The 21,493-nt window shown below is 40.1% G+C and overlaps 1 protein-coding gene across 27 annotated transcripts in view; it reads left to right on the plus strand.

The window, feature by feature from the left end:
• The window catches only part of KCNMA1 (potassium calcium-activated channel subfamily M alpha 1), a 908,686-nt gene extending 888,593 nt beyond the window's left edge, over positions 1-20,093 (plus strand). For 17 of the 27 annotated variants that reach the window (XM_077453994.1, XM_077453993.1, XM_077453997.1 and 14 more), the window contains 2 exons: positions 9,609-9,628; positions 17,954-20,093. In XM_077453994.1, coding sequence (XP_077310120.1) covers positions 9,609-9,628; positions 17,954-18,108 — 175 coding nt within the window. In that variant the 3' untranslated portion in view covers positions 18,109-20,093. The remainder of the gene's footprint in view (positions 1-9,608; positions 9,629-17,953) is intronic. The other 10 variants (XM_077453995.1, XM_077454016.1, XM_077454020.1 and 7 more) reach the window with 3 other exon arrangements.
• The last annotated feature ends 1,400 nt before the right edge of the window (positions 20,094-21,493 follow it).

The following is a 21,493-nucleotide window of genomic DNA, read 5'->3' on the forward strand; positions in this document are numbered from 1 at the left end:
GTCCTTTATGCATGTGAATTGGTAATGCAAATTTAGCTTCTATATACTATATTCGGTTTTATTTTCTTACATCAGGAGACACAGAACCATAGTAATTACTATGTGTGTTATATCAGACCGACAGGGGCTGTACACTGGCACGCCCCTAAAGGCATGTACTCCCCTATATAACCCCTCCCATTACTGGGAGTCCTCAGTTTTTTCTCCAGTGTCTAAGGTGTTGGTCACGAATAAAGATATGCTGTGCTGAGCTCCATGGGTAGTAAACCTTGATGAGGGCTAGCGATGCTGACCGGATCCGTTCTGCTGTCTTTTCATGGGCTAAATGAACCCAGCCCTCGTGTCCAAAGAAATGAGGTTTTGCTTGCGAACGCTTCTCTTTAGAGAGCTGGGCCCTGGGATCCAGTACTTTTTGGTAGTGAGGCCATAAAGTTTTTACTGGCAGGGTGCTGTCGCAGGTCCATGCTTGTGGGATAACCTGGGGTTCCCCGGTTCCTGAAGGTTTCCTGTAAGGTCTCGGAGCCTACCGTGAAGGGTGAAAATTGGGTCTTTATCTCTGATAAAACCCTGCTGCGAGGATAAGGTAAGGGAGATTTTCTCAGGAATTTCTCCTTCTATGTATAGTGTTGTCATGACTATGTGTCACCACTGGGAGCTGTATTGAGCACTTAGCGTCCTGACGCTGGAAACAGCAGAAGCCTTCACTCTCCTCTCCTCCAGCTGGAACAGACCCTCTGGTAAGAAAAGGGGGTCTGGTCTCTTTCTGTGCCCCCAGATTGGCTTTATTCCCCTTTCAAGGGACATGCCAGAACAGTCGCTTCTTTTCTTTCTTTTTTTTTTTTCCAAAGGGCAGACCGCGGCCGCTCGGCGGAGGATTTACCCCTCCTTTGCCATGCTTAAAGTTCCACAGGACGCCGCTAAGCACGGGAAACACCTTCCTTGAAAGGAAAGGGGCCATAATTTGCAGGGGCGTGACTAACAGCGTCAGACGCCGGCCACATGTGGAGGAAACTGGTCTGAGCGCTGTATGTGTGAAAGCTGCTGCTGGATGGCTTGGGCAGGTTAGTGTACACAGACTTACTCTTTTGGCACATTATACTTTACTATAGCTAGGGTTAATAGCAGCTAATGGTGCTGAACTATAGCCTAGCAATGTACATTATTTTGCAGAGTGCCTCTGCTTTATGCTTCAGACTATGAATGGTAATGAGACCAGGAACTTCTCCAAAAGGTAATTTTTTGCTTTGTAAACTAAATGCATTTACAAAAGAATGTCATCCTCCTCTGAGAGGGATACGGCTAGTCAAATTGAGCTATCAGGGGTAGAACACTTCAGTCCCTGTATATATCATACAAACGGGTTTGTTTCTTCCACCATTTAAAAGTTTGAAAAGAAGATTAATACTATGATGTCTCTCCATAGTAGGACTAAATATAGCAGATTCCCATCTAGTCCTCAGGGCCCTTTTATTGAGGTGCAGGATGCTGGGTATCAGGTAGATCTTACCAAAATATTGGAAGATACTTATTTTTGCTCTTTGGAGTATCCTAAGATGGTAGGAGTAGTATCACAAGTCAAGTGCTTGTGTACTCCCTTACTTAACCCTTTTGTTGACTTCAGCACAGGCTCTTGAGGCATCTACCTATAATTGGGTTCATTAGAACCTACCCCATCTGGGGATGCTTTTTCCTATTCGTGCATAGCTTATGTATTCTAAATGGGAGCATTTCTATGAAGAAAATGGGTTGCAGCAATTGATGCTGAAATCACCTCAGTGAGCAGAGTCTCACATGTCCGGTAGATAATGCACTGATGTTAAAGGATCCAGCAAATTAAAGTTGGAACTTCCTTTTTAAGACCAGATGTCTTTTGCAGTTCAGTAGCACAGATGGTTCTTGCTGCAGTTGGTGTATCAGTCCATTGACCCTTTAACGTCTGCTCCACCATTTTGGTGGAGCACATTTTGAGTCGCGCTAACTCATTGAAAAATGTGGACTCCAAATGGTTAAGGAACAGTTTGTTGAGATACCTGAAATTCTACCTGATCAGCAGGCCCAGCAATGGGCTGGTGTATCTGACGCACAAGTAGATGCTATGGAAGACTCTATCATTTAAGCCTTATGGCTTATGCTTGGACTAGTGCATTCTCGCAGAGTTCTGTGGCTGAAATATTGATCAGCCGAAGCACCATGTGGAAGCTCTTAGCCAGTTTGTTTCCCTTCCTGTGGTATGGCCATTTAGCGTGGATAAGTACATCAAAAAGACCACTAATAGGATAAAAGCACTCTTTACCAGTAAAAAGAAGTTCAAACATTTCTCCTTTTATCGTGCTGCCTCTCCTATGCCTGGGGCAGTCTCGACGGCCTCAACCCATCAGGTTCAAGGGAAAGTCCCCAAGGGCACCACCAGAATCTTGGGGCAGAAAGCCCACAAAGCGGAATGCTAAAGCCTTCTCATGAAGGACAACCCCCACTCGTTTGGGTGAGGGGAAAGGTCCTGCGAAGGTCCAGGAAGTATGTCATAGGCAGGATTCCTGCATATGGCATCTGAAATGAAGCTGGCCTTGACTTCTATCAAGAGCCAGATCCATGTCATTGTTCTTTCCTATGGCCTCTTGCTTCCCACTCTTGGTGCGTAGCTTATTCAGGGGGTAACATGGTTTATTCCCCCTATCAAGGCACCTCTAAATCCTTGGGATTTAAAATTGGTCTTATCGGCTTTGCTGAATCAGCTGTTCGAACCTTTATGAGCAATTGCCTGGGTTCTTTGACAAGAAAGATAATCTTTTCTGGTTGCCATTTCTTCTGCTAGAAAAGTATCGAAACTAGCGGCTCTGTCTTGTAAGAGCCAGATTTCATCATGCATAAGGATGAAGTGGTTTCATGTCCTCATCCTGAATTCCTACCAAAGTGGTAACAGGTTTTCATTTAAACCAAGATATTCTTACTTCTTTCTCCCCAGAGCCTTACTCTGGGGAAGAGAAGTCGCTACATTCTCTTGATGTAGTAAGAGCGATCAGTGTCTACTTAAGGGCAACTGCTCAGGCTCGCAAAACACAGGCTTTGTTTGTACTACCAGAGGGTCCAAGATGTGGATAGGCAGCGTCAAGATCCACTATTTTCCAAATGGATTTGTCAAGTGATTATTAAAGCTTCAGCTTCAAGAAGAAAATTCAGGTTAAGAGCACACTCATCCAGAGCGATTAGTGCCTCTTAGGTGGTGCGTCATCAGACCTCTATGGCTCAGATATATAAGGCTGTGACTTGGTCTTTGGTTCATATATTTATCAGATTTTATCAAATCAATATTAAAGGTCATGAGGATATTGCCGTTGGGCGCAGTAGACTGCAGGCTGCAGTAAGAGTCTTCTGGCCTCCTGGTTTTTTTTTCTGCTTCCCCCTTCAGTTGCCATTGCTATGGGACATACCACATAGTAATTACTATGGCTCTGTGTCCCCTGCTGTAAGAAAAGAAAATAGGATTTTTAAAACAGATTACCTGTAAAATCCTTTTCTTTGATGTACATCAGGGGACACAGCGGTCCCTCCCTTCTTTGGGATACACTTGTATTGCTTGGCTACAAAACTGAGGACTCCCAGTAATGGGGGGGGTTATATAGGGGAGTACACGCCTTTAGGGGCATGCCAGTGCCCAGCACCTGTCGGTCCGGTATAACCCACATAGTAATTACTATGGCTCTGTGTCCCCTGATGTACATCAAAGAAAAGGATTTTACAGGTAAGCCGTTATAAAAATCCTATTTTCCCCTACGTACATTTTGCTTTTTAAGGAGTTTTATGATATAAGAAGACACATGGACACATTTGTACAATTTTAGCCAAACCACGTAGAAGGAAAAAAAACGTTAATTGTCAAGTTATGGTGTATGAAAATTCTGCTTTTTCACAATCTTGTATTCACCTTTGCTGGTCATGACAATTTTACATACTGATTCATTACACGCAGTGTTCCCCTAAATTGAAATACTAGGAACTTCAATTAAAAGCATTCTCAGTTTTTGAATACCTACTCTAAAAGAGATGTGTATCTTTTAAGCAGCCCCTCTGGCTTTTCTTGCCTCAAATCCTGGGTACAATTTTGGTTATATTTTAAATGTAACAGGCTAAGGACTGTTCTTTAAAAAGCTGCGTGCCTAGATAGACTTTTCCCTGACAAATATAGTGACAGATGAGTTTTGAATAGGCATTCCCCAAACCTATATCATATACAAACATACCTTATATCTTAACTCCGACCACAGTTCCAGTTTTGGCTAGCTCTACGGATCAGCCTACAGACCTGCAGTCTACAGATTGTGCAGTGTGGCACTTAGGCCCCATTCACACTAGAGAATGTGGCCATTAGTGATTACATACAGGAAACCCAGTAGGTAACCCCAGTGATTAGCTGTGCCAGCAGCCCAATGGAAAGCCAACAGCACCCGCAGCTAATCAGAGCCACTCATGTAATTGCTAATGGAGATATTCTGCGTTCAGACTCGATCATTCGCAGGTAATTGCTCCATGAGTGAAAACTTGCAAGTGGCCACAATTAACTACCTCCCATTGCTTTCAAAGGGACTGCCGGACACAGCTTTTCACGAGAAACCCCTTATGGGTCTCCTACGTGTAATCACTGATGACCTCATTCACAAGCGTGAATGGGGCCTTAACCTTATTAGTGGAACTTCAACAGTTGAGCTTTTAATCACACAAAAATATCCATCAAATTCAGCACTCACTGGAAACATCAGATACGCATTTTTGAAGGTCTATGAATGCTTGTGGTACAGTCTCCCAATCATCAGTTCTACAGGTAAATGCCTTTAGCAACAGGAAGGTTATACACAGTAATTAAGAGTTAAAAAACTAAAACCAACATAGAATAACTCAGATTTATTTAAAACATAGTCAAATATTACAAACCCCAGCTCTAGCATGCCTGACATGTTTTGTCCATTGACTTCATCGCAGTCATTTTTGTATAAAAGCTCCATGACTGTGTGTCAAAGTTCATGCCTGATATACTTAAGAGGTGGGAAGTCTCAGAAAAACTGTAAAGGTGACACCAGACCCCCCCACCCCACTGTACCTACCGCTGGTGATCCTCAACTGTCAGGGATCCCGCAGCCACGTCAACGGTCTGAAGGTTTGAAATCCCAACTGCTGTCATTCTTCTCAGTCCCGCACTGCCAGAAGTGCTGCAGTTCATGGGTATTCGTGTGTAATTGAAGCTTGGTTGAAGTACTAATATTGTTGACTGATAAGGTGGTGACACATATAATAATTGCGTTGATTATGACTAACAAAATCCACAATATTATAAGCGTTGCCAAACACTGTACAGTGATTCCACAACACTAAACAAGTACATTTATAACCAAAACAGTGTAGAGCAATAGCGCATCACATTCGAAAATAAATATCAATATAAAAAGAAAATTGTAGTCAAAAATGGTCCAACTTCCATAAAATAAGAAAAAAAGAGGGAAAAGCAGGTAACAAAAACCACCATGGCCTAATGAGGAAGCCCAATCCACGGGGTGCAACGCGTCGGGGGGGGGGGGGGGGGGGAGAATAGCCAAGCCTGTAACATCATGCCGGAGTCTCACAAAGGGTGGTGGTGAGCTGGCAAAACTACCGTATTTATCGGCGTCTAACACGCAGTTTTTCCCCCTTAAAATCGGGGGAAAGTCGTGGGTGCGTGTTATACGCCGATCCCCACTGTCTGTGAGGCAAAAAGACCGAGCGCCGCCGAAAAAGACAGAGCACCGCCGAAAAATACCGAGCAGTGCCGAAAAAGACCGAGCCACCTGCACGGCTCCGCTCGTAGTCCCGCCTCCCTGCTGTTTCTGGAGCGAGCGCTGCTGAAGAAGACCGAGCCGACTCTATTGTGTGCTCGGCTCAGCTTGCAGTCCCGCTCATACTGGGCGGGACTGCGAGCCGAGCCAAGCCAAATACACAGTAGAGTCGGCTCGGTCTTTTTCGGCAGCGCTCGCTCCAGAAACAGCAGGGAGGTGGGACTACGAGCGGAGCCGAGCAGACGGCTCGGTCTTTTTCGGCGCCGCTCGGCATTTTTCGGCGCCGCTGACTCGGTCCGTCTCGGCGGCGGGATATTTAAACATGGAAGGCTGCAAACGGCGCTGGGCGAGCTGGAAATGACACTGGCAAGCTGCAAATGGCACTCTGCAAGGCTGCAAACAGCGGTGGGCAAGCTGCAAATGACACTGATCATTCTGCAATGATGGACAAGGCTGCAGATGCACACTGATAAGGCTGCATTGACGGGCATTTAAATGTAAGTTTTTTTTTCCCTTAAACTTCCCTCCTAAAACTTTTTTCCTTAAAATGCCCTCTTAAACTTGGGGTGCGTGTTATACGCCGGTGCGTGTTATACCCCGATAAATACGGTATCTGTAAAGCACTTTTAAAGTTGTGTTCTTGTAAGTGTAATGCTTTTTGGGATGTATTGAATACATTTTAAAAATGTTTGGAGCCCTATGATTACACTGGGAAGTAGATGAGATGGTTGTCCTGTGTAAACCAAGTAGGATTGAGGTGGTGAACCCTAAGGAGCGGCAAAAGTGGGATAATATTGATGAGCGTGTTGTGATAAGATTGAGGTGAGCAGGTCCTTCAGTTGGTGGTGGATGCACACTGATGCACGAAGAGTGAAGACACGTGGTGTTTTTTTATGGAAGTTGGACCATATGAATTTTTTAATGCAATTTCTGAACACAGGATTTTATATATATTCTTTTTATAGTAATATACTATTCATTTTAGAATATGATGAGGCGTTTCACTACACTGTTTTTGTTACAAATATTGTTGACCAGAGCAGGTGGATGAGCTGCGTCTGGACATCAGTATATACAAGCGTGTATTGATTTTTGTGAATTGATTTAGTCTCATCATTCCCACAAGTTTTTAAGTGGTATTCCCATGACTTCACATAAACTGCTTCTAAATGCCCATGAGAGATCCTTGGAAATAGAGGTTAATGTTCTGTGTTATTGCTCGACCGTAGTCTGTGCAAGGTAGTGTGAAGTAACAGTCCCACACTTAGTTCATCCTCTTCCTTGACAGGGTATTTTCCCTCAGTTTCCATTGATAATGTGAATAACCACTGTAATAGTTTATCAAGTTTCTGAATGTCATCATTGCCATTTGGCTTTTTTATGTGGTAGTTAAAACCTGAACAAAAGCCATAATCTTCTACTAGAAAATATTTTTGTTAGAGATAGAAAATCATACTAATGATCTTATTCTAAGCCACCGTTTGTTCCAAAATGGTATCTGCTTATTTCCGATACAATTACACAGTGTGATATGTACAAGTATTTATAATGGTCAAACATTTTTCATGTGGAAAACTGATTTCTTCCATCTCTGTTATTAAGCTAGCTTTCATACAGGCCAGCTGCTGCAGAGCCCTGCCACGGTGGCATTAACACAGAATGTATTCTCTCTTGAGAAGAGGCGATTAAGAGTTTACAGCTGAAGGAAAAGAGATTTAACCTCCAAATACAGAAAGGCTTCTTCACAGTAAAAGCTGTGAAGATGTGGAATAAGCTCCCTCAAGAACTCATTTTGTCCAGCTCAGAAGATTGTTTTTAAAAAGGGCTGGATGCATTCCTTAATGCAAAAATATAACTGGAAATTAACACTTATAGTTAATGACACCATGGCTTTGTTGATCTAGGGAATATATAGTTGCTTCCTGGGGGATCATGAAATAATTCTGTCCCCTGCAGGGCAAATTGGATCTTGCTTAATTGGGCTTTTTGCCTTTCTCTTTATCAACTGTGGGTATAGGATTGTGTATGTGGGGTTTTTTTTCTTATTTTTTCTTTTTTTTTTTCTGTTGGTTGAACTAGATAGACTTGTGTCTTTTTCAACCTATGTAATATATTCTGAATATGTAGACCAGGGATATGCAATTAGCGGACCTCCAGAACTACAAGTCCCATGAGGCATAGCAAGACTCTAAAAGCCACAAGCATGACACCCAAAGACAGAGGCATGATGGGACTTGTAGTTTTGCAGCAGCTGGAGGTCCGCTAATTGCAGATCCCTGATGTAGACTATTTCTTTTTATACAGTATGTGGTCACATTAGCTAACCCATCGAATTGCTGCAGAACTGTGATTCTGGAGAATCAAAACGGTAAAGCTTATCACATAAATGTTGCTTGGGACACCACCAGTTTTTAGGATCAGTGGTAATTACTGATCCAGAAATATAGTATAATTTATCCAAGGTAAAGAATACATGATCAGTTGGGTTACCTGAGGAATGGAGCCAAGAACTACTTTATTGTAGGTAGCCTGGTCAGTATGTGGCCATTCAGCAGTAAAAGTAATAATAATAATAAACAAGAGTATACTGTAGCATAATCAAATGCCATATTTCATCACCAACCTTGTACCTAAAAGAGTCTACCACGTCATGCTTGCCATTCTCCCAAAGATGAACATAATTGCAGAGGAGCAGCACAAAAGGTGAGTATCTAGGGCAAATATGGAAAAAAAAATAAAAAAAATTACTTGGTAAAAGGTATTAACACATTTGAATTCTGTTCCTTTTATAGACAATTTGTGTTTGTAATATATCAAAAACAAGCATACATTCTGCAGAACATGTAACGGTTTGGCATAAGCTTTAGCTGGAGAGCACCTCCTATTGATATTCAGATCACAATTACTTAAAGCGGTAATAACCCCAAAAATCATATATTTAGCAGCTTACCAATCATTAGATGTGGGGCTGCATACGTTTTTTCCCCTCGTTTTTCACCTGGTGATCTTGCCAGTAACACACCTCCTGTATTAAAGAGCCCCCACTCTGGATGAAGCACAGGGGGACACCATTGGATAGCAGCATTTTCAGTCTGGGGAGAGGGGAGTGTTAGGTGTACTAGCAGATTTAGAAAAACTCCAGCTAATACTTTAATCAGTTACAGCAAACTGTTTTTTTTTTTCCTTTTGGGATAAAGGTTTTACATAAATAACTAAAAGCTGGTCATTGTAAGCAACCCGCCTATTGTTAAATGGTGTGTCTCATCTCTGTAACTGATGCATTCTGCTAGAGAACTTATTCTTTTGAAAAACAACAGACTTACTGGCAGGATCACCAAATGAAAATAGAAGAAAGCCTAAAAAATAAAATTAATGCAGCCATCACATGTAAGAATTGGTAAGCTGCAATATAAACATGTAAGCTTTTGGGTTTATTCCTGCTTTAAAATGAATTATGTATAATTGATGAATTAGCTATTTTTTTTGAGTACCACTGTAGAAAAAAGATTCAGAATGACATGCAGAATAGACTTTTGGGGTAAAGGGAAGTCCACTGGAAATGTAATGATAAAAGTAATTCTCCCAACTGCACATATTTGCTATATGGTATCTGGCGAATTTGTATAGTACTAGGTTTGATTTTGGAGAGAGCAGAAAGCTAAAGTGAAGGATCTACATAGACCAAATGGAACAGATAAAATGTAGTATAACTTTACCCGCCTGTCAGCTTAGATAAAGGGAACAAACTTTTTTCAAAGCCTCTGAAATTACTCACATAGATTACTTCTCTCTCTAAATTGCAACAAGGACGAATAGAATGGGCCAAGGTATGGATCCTCCCAGTTCTGCATGCACTAGAAGCTTCTGTGGGCTTCCTCTTCCTTCTATAACTGTCCTTGTGATGATACCCTGTGTGGAACAATGACAACATACGAGGATATATATATATATATAAAATAAAATAGGTCACTAGTCTAAACCCCTTTCCCGCTGGAATGCTACAGCAATTTAACATCGTGATTTGTAGATATTTACATTTTGGCCACTTGTAGCTGTTCCAGCTGCCAAGGGGTTTCCATTGTTTGTTTTTTCCTGTTTCTCTTATTGTGTAGTGTGTAATTTGTTCTTTGATTTCAGCTTTAACCAGGAGTCCTGACTCAAATTGGCTGTTTTTGTCGCTATTGTCTTTATGTGGCTCCTCATTGCCAGCTTGCTTGCTTTTCCGCATGTAACCTTGTGCTTTCTGACTGGTTGTCCCCATTTCAAAAGCTTTCCTTGCCCTTCCTCCTTTTTTCACTGTCATGTGTTTGTTTTCTGTGTTGGTTTTTGTAGTTACACTGTGGTGTATAATATACAGGTGGAACGTGACAAAGAATAAGGCTGAGTTTATTTGAAGCAAAATGTGAGCCCTATAAAAGACCTCTGCGTGATATCTATTATTATTCAGGATTTGTATAGCGCCAACAGTTTATGTAGAGCTTTACAATATAAAAGGAGACAATACAATTGCAATACAATAAAATAGAAGAGAATTAAGATGGCCCTGCCCAGAACCTAATAGGGTTACAATCTAATAGGGTGGGGCAGGTGGTACAAAAGGTTGTAACTGTGGGGAATGAGCTGATGGAAGTAGTAGGAGATTATTTGGAGACGAGACAGGCTTTCCTGAAGAGATGAGTTTTCAGGGATCGCCTGAAGGTAGCAAGAGTAGGGGATAGCTGAACCAGTGGAGGTAGTGAGTTCCAGAGGATGGAAGAGGCCCTGGAGAAATCCTGGAGACAAGCATGGGAGTATGAGGTCTTGAGAAGAGTGGAGAGGACGATTTGGGTTATATTTGGAGACAAGATTGGTGATGTAGCTTGAGTTGTGAATGGCTTTGTATGTTGTGGTTAGTATTTTGAATTTAATTTGCTGGGTGATTGGGAGCCAGTTTAGGGATTGGAGGAGAGGGTTGGCAGACACTGAGCGGTTGGTAAGGTGGATAAATAAGTCTGGCAGCAGCATTCATGATAGACTGAAGAGGGGATAGCCTATGGAGAAGCAGGCCAATGAGAAGGGAGTTGCAATAGTCAAGGCGAGAGATAACGAGGGAGCGAATGAGGAGCTTGGTGGTTTCATTTGTTAAAAAGGGACAAATTTTAGAGATGTTACAGAGGTGAATTCTACAAACTTTTGATAACCGTTGGATTTGGGGCTGAAATGACAGGTCAGAGTCTAGGATTACACCTAGTACCCTGGTGTGATAGTTGCATTGTTGATTTTGTTGGAAAAGTCATGGAGGGGGGCATGTGCAGGGGGGAATAATAGCTCAGTTTTAGAGAGATTTTGTTTAAGGAAGTGGTGCGACATCCATGCTGATATTTCAGTTAGTAATGCGGGAGGAGACTGAAGGAGGGAGTTGAGGAGTAGACAAATGTGTGTCATCGGTGTATAAGTGGTATTGGAAGTCATGGGTGGTTATCGAGTGACCAAGGGATGAGGTGTAGATAGAAAAGAGCAGGGATCCAAAAACAGAGCCTTGGGGGACCCCCACAGAAAGAGGCAATGGAGAGGAGGAGACAGAGCTGTAGGTGACACTGAAGGAGCGCTGTGATAGATAGGCAGAGAGCCAGGATAGAGCAGAATCTCGGAGGCCAAGGTAATGTAGTTTATTGAGAAGGAGCGGGTGGTCAACAGTATCAAAGGCCACAGAGAGGTCAAGTAGTAGGAGTATGGAGTACTGGCTGTTGGTTTTAGCAGTTAGTAAATCGTTAGTGAGTTTTAGTAACGCAGTTTCCGTGGAGTGCTGCAAGCAAAAGCCAGACTGTAATGGGTCAAGAAGGTTATTTTTTTACTGAGGTGGGAGCTAAGATGGTTGTACACTAAGCATTCTAGAAGTTTAGAGATGAATGGGAGCAATGAGATGGGTCTTAAGTTGCTTAGATTGGTGGGGTCCAGTGAGGGCTTTTTTAAGTATGGGAGTGATTGAAGATGTGAGTGAGGGAGCATAGGACAGAAGAAGAGGGTGGCCGTAGTAGTATTGAGGGAACAGGATCCAAGGGACAATTGGTTAGGTGGGCATCTGAGAAAAGTTTTGTAACCTCTTCAGTAGTAGCCAATTCAAAAGAGGAGAGTGTTGAATGGGCCGTTAGGCAAGGTATGTTGGGTGGGGAAGATGTACCCACAATGGAGGTGTCAATCTTGTCTTTGAAGTGATTGGCAATCTCTTGGGCAGTGAGCAAGGTAGAGGGTGTGGGGGACAAACCAGAGAGTTAAAGGTTGCGAATAGCTGACGTGGACTGGATGACAAAGTATTAATAAGAGAAACAAAGTAGGCTTGTTTGGCAGCATGGGGGCAGGAATTGTATTTTAGAAGGGCAAATTTATATAGGGTGAAATCTTGAAGGCATTTGGTTTTACACCACAATCGTTCAAGAGCATGATAATGTCTCTTGAAATTTCTAGTGTTGTCAGTTTGCCAGGGTTGTAACAGTCGGGGCCTGATTCTGCATGTGGTTAGAGGAGCAAGTGCATCTAGTGATGATGAGAGCAAATTGTTGTAGACAGAGGTGGCCAGGTCAGGACAGGACAGGGGAGAGGGGAGATCAAGTCCAGGAGGTCATTTTCAAAGTCCCCTTTCATGTAAACTATTGAATTTGGACATTCTTTTAGCTGTGTTCAGTTATTATTTTTTATTTTGTCAAACAGACTATAGGAAAATATATTTTCTACCTTTGTAGTAGACATCAGCTTGACATGTTCAGTTCTGTGGGTGGCTAAATCCATTTTCTGTGGCATATCTGCTCAGAATATTGCATAGGGTCTGAAACATACATTTCATTGTTTGTTGCTTACAGGTTTGTTAAACAGCACCAAAGTAAGAGCTTGTTTTGATGTAATCAGTTTATGCCCCCTCCTGAGATAATTCAGAATTAATTGACAAGTGCAGTTGACCACCTTTTGACCTGCATTCGAACAGTTTCATGCACGTTTTGCATTTCCAAAAACTTGTATGAGGATGCAAAACCCACTTGAAATACTGACGTACTGAAAAGTTCTCTAAAGCTTGAGTTATTCTGAGCCCCAAGCTTTGAGTTGCTTTTGAGCACCTTTCCAGTCATTTAGTTAAAAAAAAAAATAATAATAAAATAAAAAAGTACAGTTATCCTTAATGTGGTTGTAAAGACTCAAGGTTTTTTTTTTTTTTTTTACCATTATGCATCATGTGTGCAACAGCCCCCCTAATACTTACATGAGCCCTATCTTGTGCCCAGTGATGTGCACTAGAGCAGCGGCACTCTCAGGTCTCTTCCTGGGGTGGGGCAGAGCCATGCGCCATGTGTGAATGGACACACAGAGCAGCGGCTCGTAAGAGAGCCTGCTTGGGTACCCCCCATAGCAAGCGGTTTGCTATGGGGGCACGAGCGCTGGCCGGGGAAAGGAGAATCGTGCAAAATAATGTACAAACTTGCAAAATAATGTGTAAAAATATATAATACTAGAAAAGTGACGTTAAGAATCAACATGCAAATAAATCCATAAATATCAAGCCATATGTGTACACAGTGAAAGTGTATAAATAAAATGATTTTCTGTTTCAAATCTACATGAAACCCATTATTGTAAGTACATAGATGAGAAATCGTCGTTAAAATGCAACATTTATATCAGTGACCCATCTTCAATAAAGTGCAGCTTTCAATATAAAGTATTGGAAAAGATCTTCCATCTCTGTCTCCTAACTCCCACTTTGTGGCAATCTCCACTTGAAGCCATTTCAACCTCTTTTTTTTTTTTTTTTTGTGGGGGGGTGTGTCAGGAGGTCAACTCACCAAATAATATTGACTATATTGAGATAATAAATAGGTCTACCACAGCTATGGTTCTTTCCATATAACCTTAAGACCTTTATCTTCTTATGACTCCCATTTTCCCAACTCCAGGGATATACAAAAAAAAATGCATTTTAGTGTATTTTTTCCCCTAAAAAATATGGGTTTGACAAATAGCGCAGCAAATATTGTGCAATATAAATTACATTTCAAATGCCACCATTTTCTGGTACCAAAACAAACTTTATTGCAACAGAAATTTACAAACATTATAAATGTAGAGGTAGATAAATGGTAATTTGGCTATTTGTCAAATTGTAGAAAGTATCACGCCCGCGCAGGGGCTCTACATCGTGCATCAAACAAATGCCACCATTTTATTCTAGGTCTTGGCTTTCAGAAAAGATATAATGGTTGTGGTTCAGTTTTCTAGCAAAAAATGCGAATTTTAACATGTTTGAAAAATTAAAAAGTTGCCCCGTACGCAAAGTGTTTAATAAACACAGTTCACACTATGTATAGTGCTATCCTGATAGACATACAATCAATTCATGTATATTGCTGGAGATGGGAATAAGAAGAGGACTGGGTTCTATGGAAAGTTTCATAAGCACAGTAGACCTACTTAATAATTTAAGTAGTCACTATTATTCAGTGAGTCAATCCCTAAAAGAGTTTGGAGTGTCCTCAGGTGGAGGTTGCCAGGAGGTGAGAGTTGGGAGACAGAAATGGAAGATTTTTTGTAACATATTTGAGGTTGCACTTTATTGAAGGTTGGTCATCTGTATACTTGCACAAATGGCTTTTACAGTTGCAAAAAAAAAAGTATGTGAACCCTTTTGGAATGATTATGAAAAAAGGGGAAGTAGACTTGGCGCTATACCTTAAAGGCACCGGTTTTCATGACCTTAAAGTGGATAATATATAAAAAATTTATTATCCACTTTAAGGTTATGAAAACAGGTGTCTTTAAGGTATAGCTCCAAGTCTACTTCCCCTTTTTTCATAAGCTTTATCCCCCCCATTTGGGAGGAGGTATTAAGTAGAGGCAGCTCATACCCATTTGTTTTCTGGTTTAATCCATAGCACAATCTCACTTTTTTCTTTACCCCTTTGGAATGATATGGATTTCTATACAAATTGGTCATAAAATGTGATCTGATCTTCATCTAAGTCACAACAATACTTGTGTGAATGTTTACATGTGTGTTCAATAAAAACATGGTAACATTGAATTCTTTGCGTGTTATTAGTTTAAGCAGACTGTGATTGTCTATTATTGTGACTTACATGAAGATCAGATCACATTTTATGACCAATTTGTGTAGAAATCCATATCATTCCAAAAGGTTCACATACTTTTTTTTTTTTTGCAACTGTATGTGGATTTGACATGGACAATCATTTATGCACCCAATATATACTTGCACTGTATACATATATGGTTTGATAGTTATGAATTTTATTACATTTTGAATGTTAATATAATTGTATTATATATATGTGTACATGCCATTTTGCACTTTATAAGTAAGGGTAGGCTATTTATTGTGATTTTTTTTTTCAAATTGCAGTTTTGAGAGTAAGATCTATATGTTTTGACCATTATAAATATATTTTATACATATTTATGTGTGAAAGATGAATCATAAGCAACTATACAAACACTTATAAGGTGTAAGCAAGGATAAAGATGTAAATCAACATTACATTTTTAAAATAAATAAATATAATTTAATGTACTCAATAAAATTGTGCATAACCAAATTTGCAATGTGATAAATTCATCCACTTAATGTAAAATTAGAAAATAAAATCCTTTTTTCCATCTGAATAATGACAACTCTACTAGTACATGTCAACCTGAACTCTCCTCGGTAGCTGGACATTTAGATAAAAGATCAAATGCCTTAGAAAAAATCCAAGGTGATTTCTCCCCCATTTAATCATACATCACCTGATCATCCCATTAGACATGTGAATAAACCTCCAAAACATGCATGTACTTAACCAGAAAAAATACAGAAAGACTTCCATAATGCAACACTGTTTATGCTAAGTAATCCAATCAGGCAATAAATATACCAAAGTTAATAAAATGTCACAGATTTTCTCCTCGAAGTGGAAGAAGGATAAATTGCTTAAAGTTTGTTTGACCTTGTATCTAGAGGTTCGTCTATTGGGATGAGTTTTGGTCTATTTGTTACAGTGGAGGAACACTCAACACTATTGAGTATGGACATAGGAATTTGCCTTTTTAATTTTATACTTGGTGGATGAGTTGATCACATTGTGGAACATCATTTGGGCTATTTTGTTATGGGTATTCTTAAATGTGTTCAAATTTTCCAGCACTGTACCATTTCCATATATTACTTTAATAATCCAGGTGCACGGTAGAGGTAGTTTAGAGGATGCATAGATGTTCCATATTTTGACAAACCTGGTAAAGAAAGCTTAGGAGAAAAGTAAGCAGTGGAAATATGAGGAAAGTCTGTGTAGGATCTTGCTATATAGTAACATTAAAGTATTCCTTAAACATGCAGATTTTATGCAACTGAAATTGCCAGTTATAGAACACCAGGGAAGTGCTATCTACTGGGCAGATCAGATGCAATACTGATGAATTCTGGTACTGAAGTGAAACTTTAAAAAACAGGGGTTCCTATAAGAATTATGGTAATTTTTATGATTGGATGGCCATATGATAAGCACTTCTAACAAATGTGGGATGGGAGTCTTGTTTTTGTTTGAGTTGAGTGTGTTGGAAATCAATCTCCAGATTGATTGAAGCCCCTAATTCTAGTACCCCCCCCCCCCTTTTAGGTTACATAAGTGAACCAGTGTGTATGTGTCTCATTGTACAGGGTCCCTCCTGCTCTGTAAACCATTAGCCTGGGAAGACATTTGTTAAAAAGGGGGGAAAAAAGTGCTTAGATAAAACCAGTTAGGAGGATGCTTTCCCCTTTTATAAAAAGGTAAAGCAGAGGTACATTTGACAAATAAAATAAGAGGAATGCAAATTTAGTTTAGTGGATTCTACTGAAAGTTTAATTTGTTAGAATTCGTTTTTTTTTTTTTTTTCTTTTTTACCTCGTCCACTGTATGGAACCTGAGTAAGACATAAAAAGAAAAGGAAAAAAAAAACGCTAAAAAGAAACAAAATCCTAAATGACGATCAGAAGTGACAGCACAAGCAAAGGTGTGGGTGGGGGTAGATGAGTGAAAGTAGATAAAAACTGTATTAAAAAATAATAATCCTAAACATTATATATGAAATGTGTTCATCTGATCAGAGATAGGCTTTTAACATGCTATCACTGAAAGGTTGCTTTGAGGCACAACTGGCGGTTCCCGAATGAAATATGTCCCACTATGTGTCACATACCGACTAAATGGCTTTTTAAATGGAGCTGAAATTATTTTGATGTGTACACATCTCGGGGTTTTAATACAACCCACTGTTAAAACGACGCATCCAGATCCGTCTCTTTAAAACCTCATTCATAATTCAGAGCCTGTGATGTGTTCGAAGAGATCTGGGAGCTTTAAAAGAACAGGAATTACACTGAAATATTCCAGTTTTATTAGAGAGACAGTTAACCCTTGATCTTCCAAAGAGAACATGCTCACAATACACAAATATAGCTAATTGGCTGCTGTTTCACGACTAGACCATCTTATTTAGACTTGCATAAATATGTAAAAAAGAAAAAGGCAAATCATATAGCCACAAGAAACAGCACAGAGAAACCGTAGTGAAAAACCATTGAACCGCACCCTCTAGCAAGAGATAAAACTGCTGCTCACTATAGCTGAGAGGATTGAGATGGTGAATTACAGACTGGTGTAAACAGGAACATATTGTCATAAACAGAAGCCAGACGTCCAAGACTGATAGCTTAATATGAAATAATTAGTCCAGCCGTACATCAAATAAGTAGCTCAGGAACAATTACGATGTGGGTGAAATTGCCGTGGAAGCGGTTTTATGCACTGGTTTCCCATCACTGCTGTTCTTTCTTTCTCACGTTATTTTTTTTTTTCACTCATTTTAATGATTGTTTGGGATTATTTGGCTTCCAGCACTAACTATGCCTATTTCCTTTCTCCCATTTTGTCTTTCCTTCAAATCTACTTCCATTTCTTTTCTGCTTACACCCCCTGCTGCTACTAATCCTTCATGCATCTATCCCCATCTTGCCAAACATTCTTTATATTTTACAATACTTTTTTTTTCAAATGATGCTTTCTTATTTTGTTACATCTTTTCTGCATTCTATGCATGTCATCTGCTTCTATCCTGTTCCCCTGTTCCTATCTTCAACCTTTGCTCCACAGCAGAAAAGAAATGGTATACAGATGAAATGGAAAACGCTTATCCCAGAAACATTCAGATTAAGCCAATGAGCACACATATGGCTAATCAGATTAATCAATACAAATCGACGAGCAGCTTGATACCGCCAATCCGAGAGGTCGAAGATGAATGTTAATCCTAAACTGAACTTTTTTTAGGGGAAAACAACAAAGACCTATCACAGAACTTGAAGACCTATCGAGACTTGCAAAACAAACTAATAACTGCAAGCATAAAAGTGGCGTTGTTCAATAGGCCTGTGAGAAGCAAGACTTTGTTTTGTATTTCCAACTGGCATACAGTGACTGGAAAAAGCAAGTGTACATTATTTAATTTATAAATGAACAGCATCTATATAGTCATGTATAGCCTCTAGTGTTTTAAATTATTTTTATTCATTAGAAAGAAGAAAAATATATATAAATATATTTTTTGTCAAGTCTTTGCCCAAAAATTAAGGATTAATAACAGCCATTTATATGGGAAGGTGATGAAAGGACTTGTGTCAAACATACTTTAAGTACAGCAGAATACTTTCCCTACTACAAGACCAAGTGAGCTGCTTCCTAGGACATCATCACACATTCAAAGCAGGTTACTTTTGCCTTGGAAGATCAGATAAAGGATGTCATTGTTGAACTATTCCATGCTTCTGCCACATGGGATCTGGATAATTTTGATTGAAATTACTTTGCTACTTTTTTGTCTCACAGTCAACTAGCATCATTAATGAAGGATTTCAATGGTTTCTGTAAACCTTCCTAAGAACACAAACCCAACAAATGTTTGTTTACTTTTCTGTTTGATTTTTTTTTTAATTTGTCATATTAATGAGTTATAAAAAAACACTGATAATTTATTTTATAACCTGATCACAGTTGTAAGTTAACTGCAACGTCATCCTTAAATTGGTTAAAATATAAATTTTCCATTTTGAATAAGTAAATGTCACTGAGCAATTATCATATAAATGAGTGATGTACAAGAGATGCATTTAAAGGGCCATGTATGTGTCAGGGCAGGTGCAAAGGATACTGACATGTGGGTCCACCTTTGCTACCTGTTTTAGATGTGATCCAGAATAATATATTGTCTTTAAAAAAAAAATAATGCAGTTCTCACTGGCAATTAATAATGCCCTTTAGAAATAAAAATAAAAAAAGTAATTTGAAAGCAGTAATTATTAAAGTATTATTCAAGTAAAGTAAACCCCACTTTAAAAATAAACCAGAAATGGTGTCACGTTCATCCATATTATTGTAGGTTTGGGTAAAAAGCAAATGATTAACCTGTAAAGGGAAGTATTACCTTTGTCAAGTCATCACTTAGCAGATTTTATGCGATCTACTTGTGCACAAAGGGAATGACAACATTTAACACTGTAGTGGGAGATCTTCCAATATCCTGCATACCAGCAATATTGTGAACTTCCCTGACTATGGGTATGCTTCAGTGGTTCACCTAAAACAGATATATACCAATCACACAAAGTAGAAGAAATGGAAAGCCTGGTGCTTGCAGGAAGGTAGTAGCCTAGTGGGAATAAAGGAAAAAGCAAAGTTTTTATTGAATTTTTAAAAGTAAACCATTACTTTCAGTAACACAACCGTGCTGCATTAGTGCTTTTTAGTTTTATATATAGTTATTCTATGTTGTAAAGGTTCCCCTTTAGGGACATACATTTATTCTGGTGCAGTTTGAACAATTTAGACTGTAAGTTGTTCAAAGATCAAGAATATTGCTAAAAAAAAAAAGGACCAACATTAACGTATTACTCATTGAATATTCATTCCTAGGGCTTCTTTGCGGACTCGGCCCGCTACATCACAGCCAGCAGTAACTTTTTGAGAGAAAAAAACAACACTTTGCTACTTCATATTTTCTGGTTAAACCCATTGTTGTGCTCACATGTGAAAACTGTGGTCTGATGCTTGTGAAGATAGGCTGGATTCAGTGTTACACAAATATAGGATGCATTAATGCTTTTCCTTTCAGTTGCAACAACTTGAAGTCAATGTGTCCACAAGCCCAGGATGTGTCTACAATGTTTTCATTCAATTAACTACTTTTACAACAGATCTAAATTTATTTCAAAAATAAAAAAAACATTTCATCTGGGAAGCTGGAGCTATGATTCACTACTCTGATATTAAAGCATTTACTTCATATTATAGTATTTGCTGGGTCCAAAACACATTGGTTTAATTCCTGTATTATGAAAATAATTATCAAGTAAGTCATGAACCAGATTTGCCTCCATACAGCTTCTAATCTAAATGTTGTTTTGATTTGCTGACTAATGAGGGTAAGGTATTGCCTTCTGTATGTTAAACCTGTAGTGCCAAAGAGATCTTTACCACAGACCCAGCAGTCTGTGGTTTCTCCTTTGTGCAACTGGATATATTCCAATTGCTCTAATTTTACCACTAAATAGAATTTCAATATGATACCAATATTACGAATGCCCTCCATTTCAGCAGTGCTCTAGTTAGCCATTAAATCAGAAAAGATGACTGATGGCATCTTGAATGATTTATTGCAGACCCTATAGGTGATCTCTGACTTTTAACAAAGTTTAGATAATTTGTTTGGGCCAAGCTCTCACTAAGGCCCCATACACACTATTAGATTGGCTGCAGATTTTTGTCTTTAGATTTACCAAAACCATGTAGTGCAAGGGCCTGCCTGATTGCACACAAATTGAAACTCTTAAGGTTTGACCTCATAGTAAATTGTTTTGTTAAATCTGAAGGGAAAAAAAAATCTACAGAAAATGGTATCGTGTGTATCCAGCTTAAGATGTGCAGTGGCTGTCGGTGCTGTATGTACCCTTAGCTTCATCCAGTACACAATGCTGCAGTTAGATGGGAACTTCCCTTCCCACTCCCAGAACAAAATTGAGTCAGGCTGGGCGCTCTTGTAATCTCTGAATGAATACAAAGCTTCCTCTGATTGTCTGAGGCAGAGATCGTGCTGTCTTCCACCTGCCTCTCCACCTCAGCTAATCAGAGGAAGCTTGACTTACCGTATATACTCGAGTATAAGCCGAGATTTTCAGCCTCTTTTTTGAGGCTGAAAGTGCCCCCCTCGGCTTATACTCGAGTCACCGCTGTCTGACTGCCCGAACAGCGTGTCGAGCAGACAGACAGCGGCCATTCTACCTTTCAAAAGCCGCGCCTCTGCCTCCGCCTCCGCCTGTGATAGGCGGAACACTCAATTTCCCAGCAGTCAGTGTTCCGCCTATCACGGACATCGGCTCATCCTCGGATGAGCCGATGTCCGTGATAGGCGGAACACTGACTGCTGGGAAATTGAGTGTTCCGCCTATCACAGGCGGAGGCGGAGGCGCGGCTTTTGAACAGGGGAATGGCCGCCAGGGCGCCGACGAAGAGCGGCGATCCTGGCATGGGACGACACGGAGGCTCGGGACGGGACGACACGGAGGCTCGGGACGGGACGACACGGAGGCTCGGGACGGGACGACACGGAGGCTCGGGACGGGACGACACGGAGGCTCGGGA

The sequence above is a fragment of the Lithobates pipiens genome, unplaced genomic scaffold (assembly GCF_037356315.1).
Source record: "Lithobates pipiens isolate NorthernLeopardFrog02 unplaced genomic scaffold, aLitPip1_a1.2 Scaffold_25, whole genome shotgun sequence".
NCBI classification, from domain to species: Eukaryota; Metazoa; Chordata; class Amphibia; order Anura; family Ranidae; genus Lithobates; species Lithobates pipiens.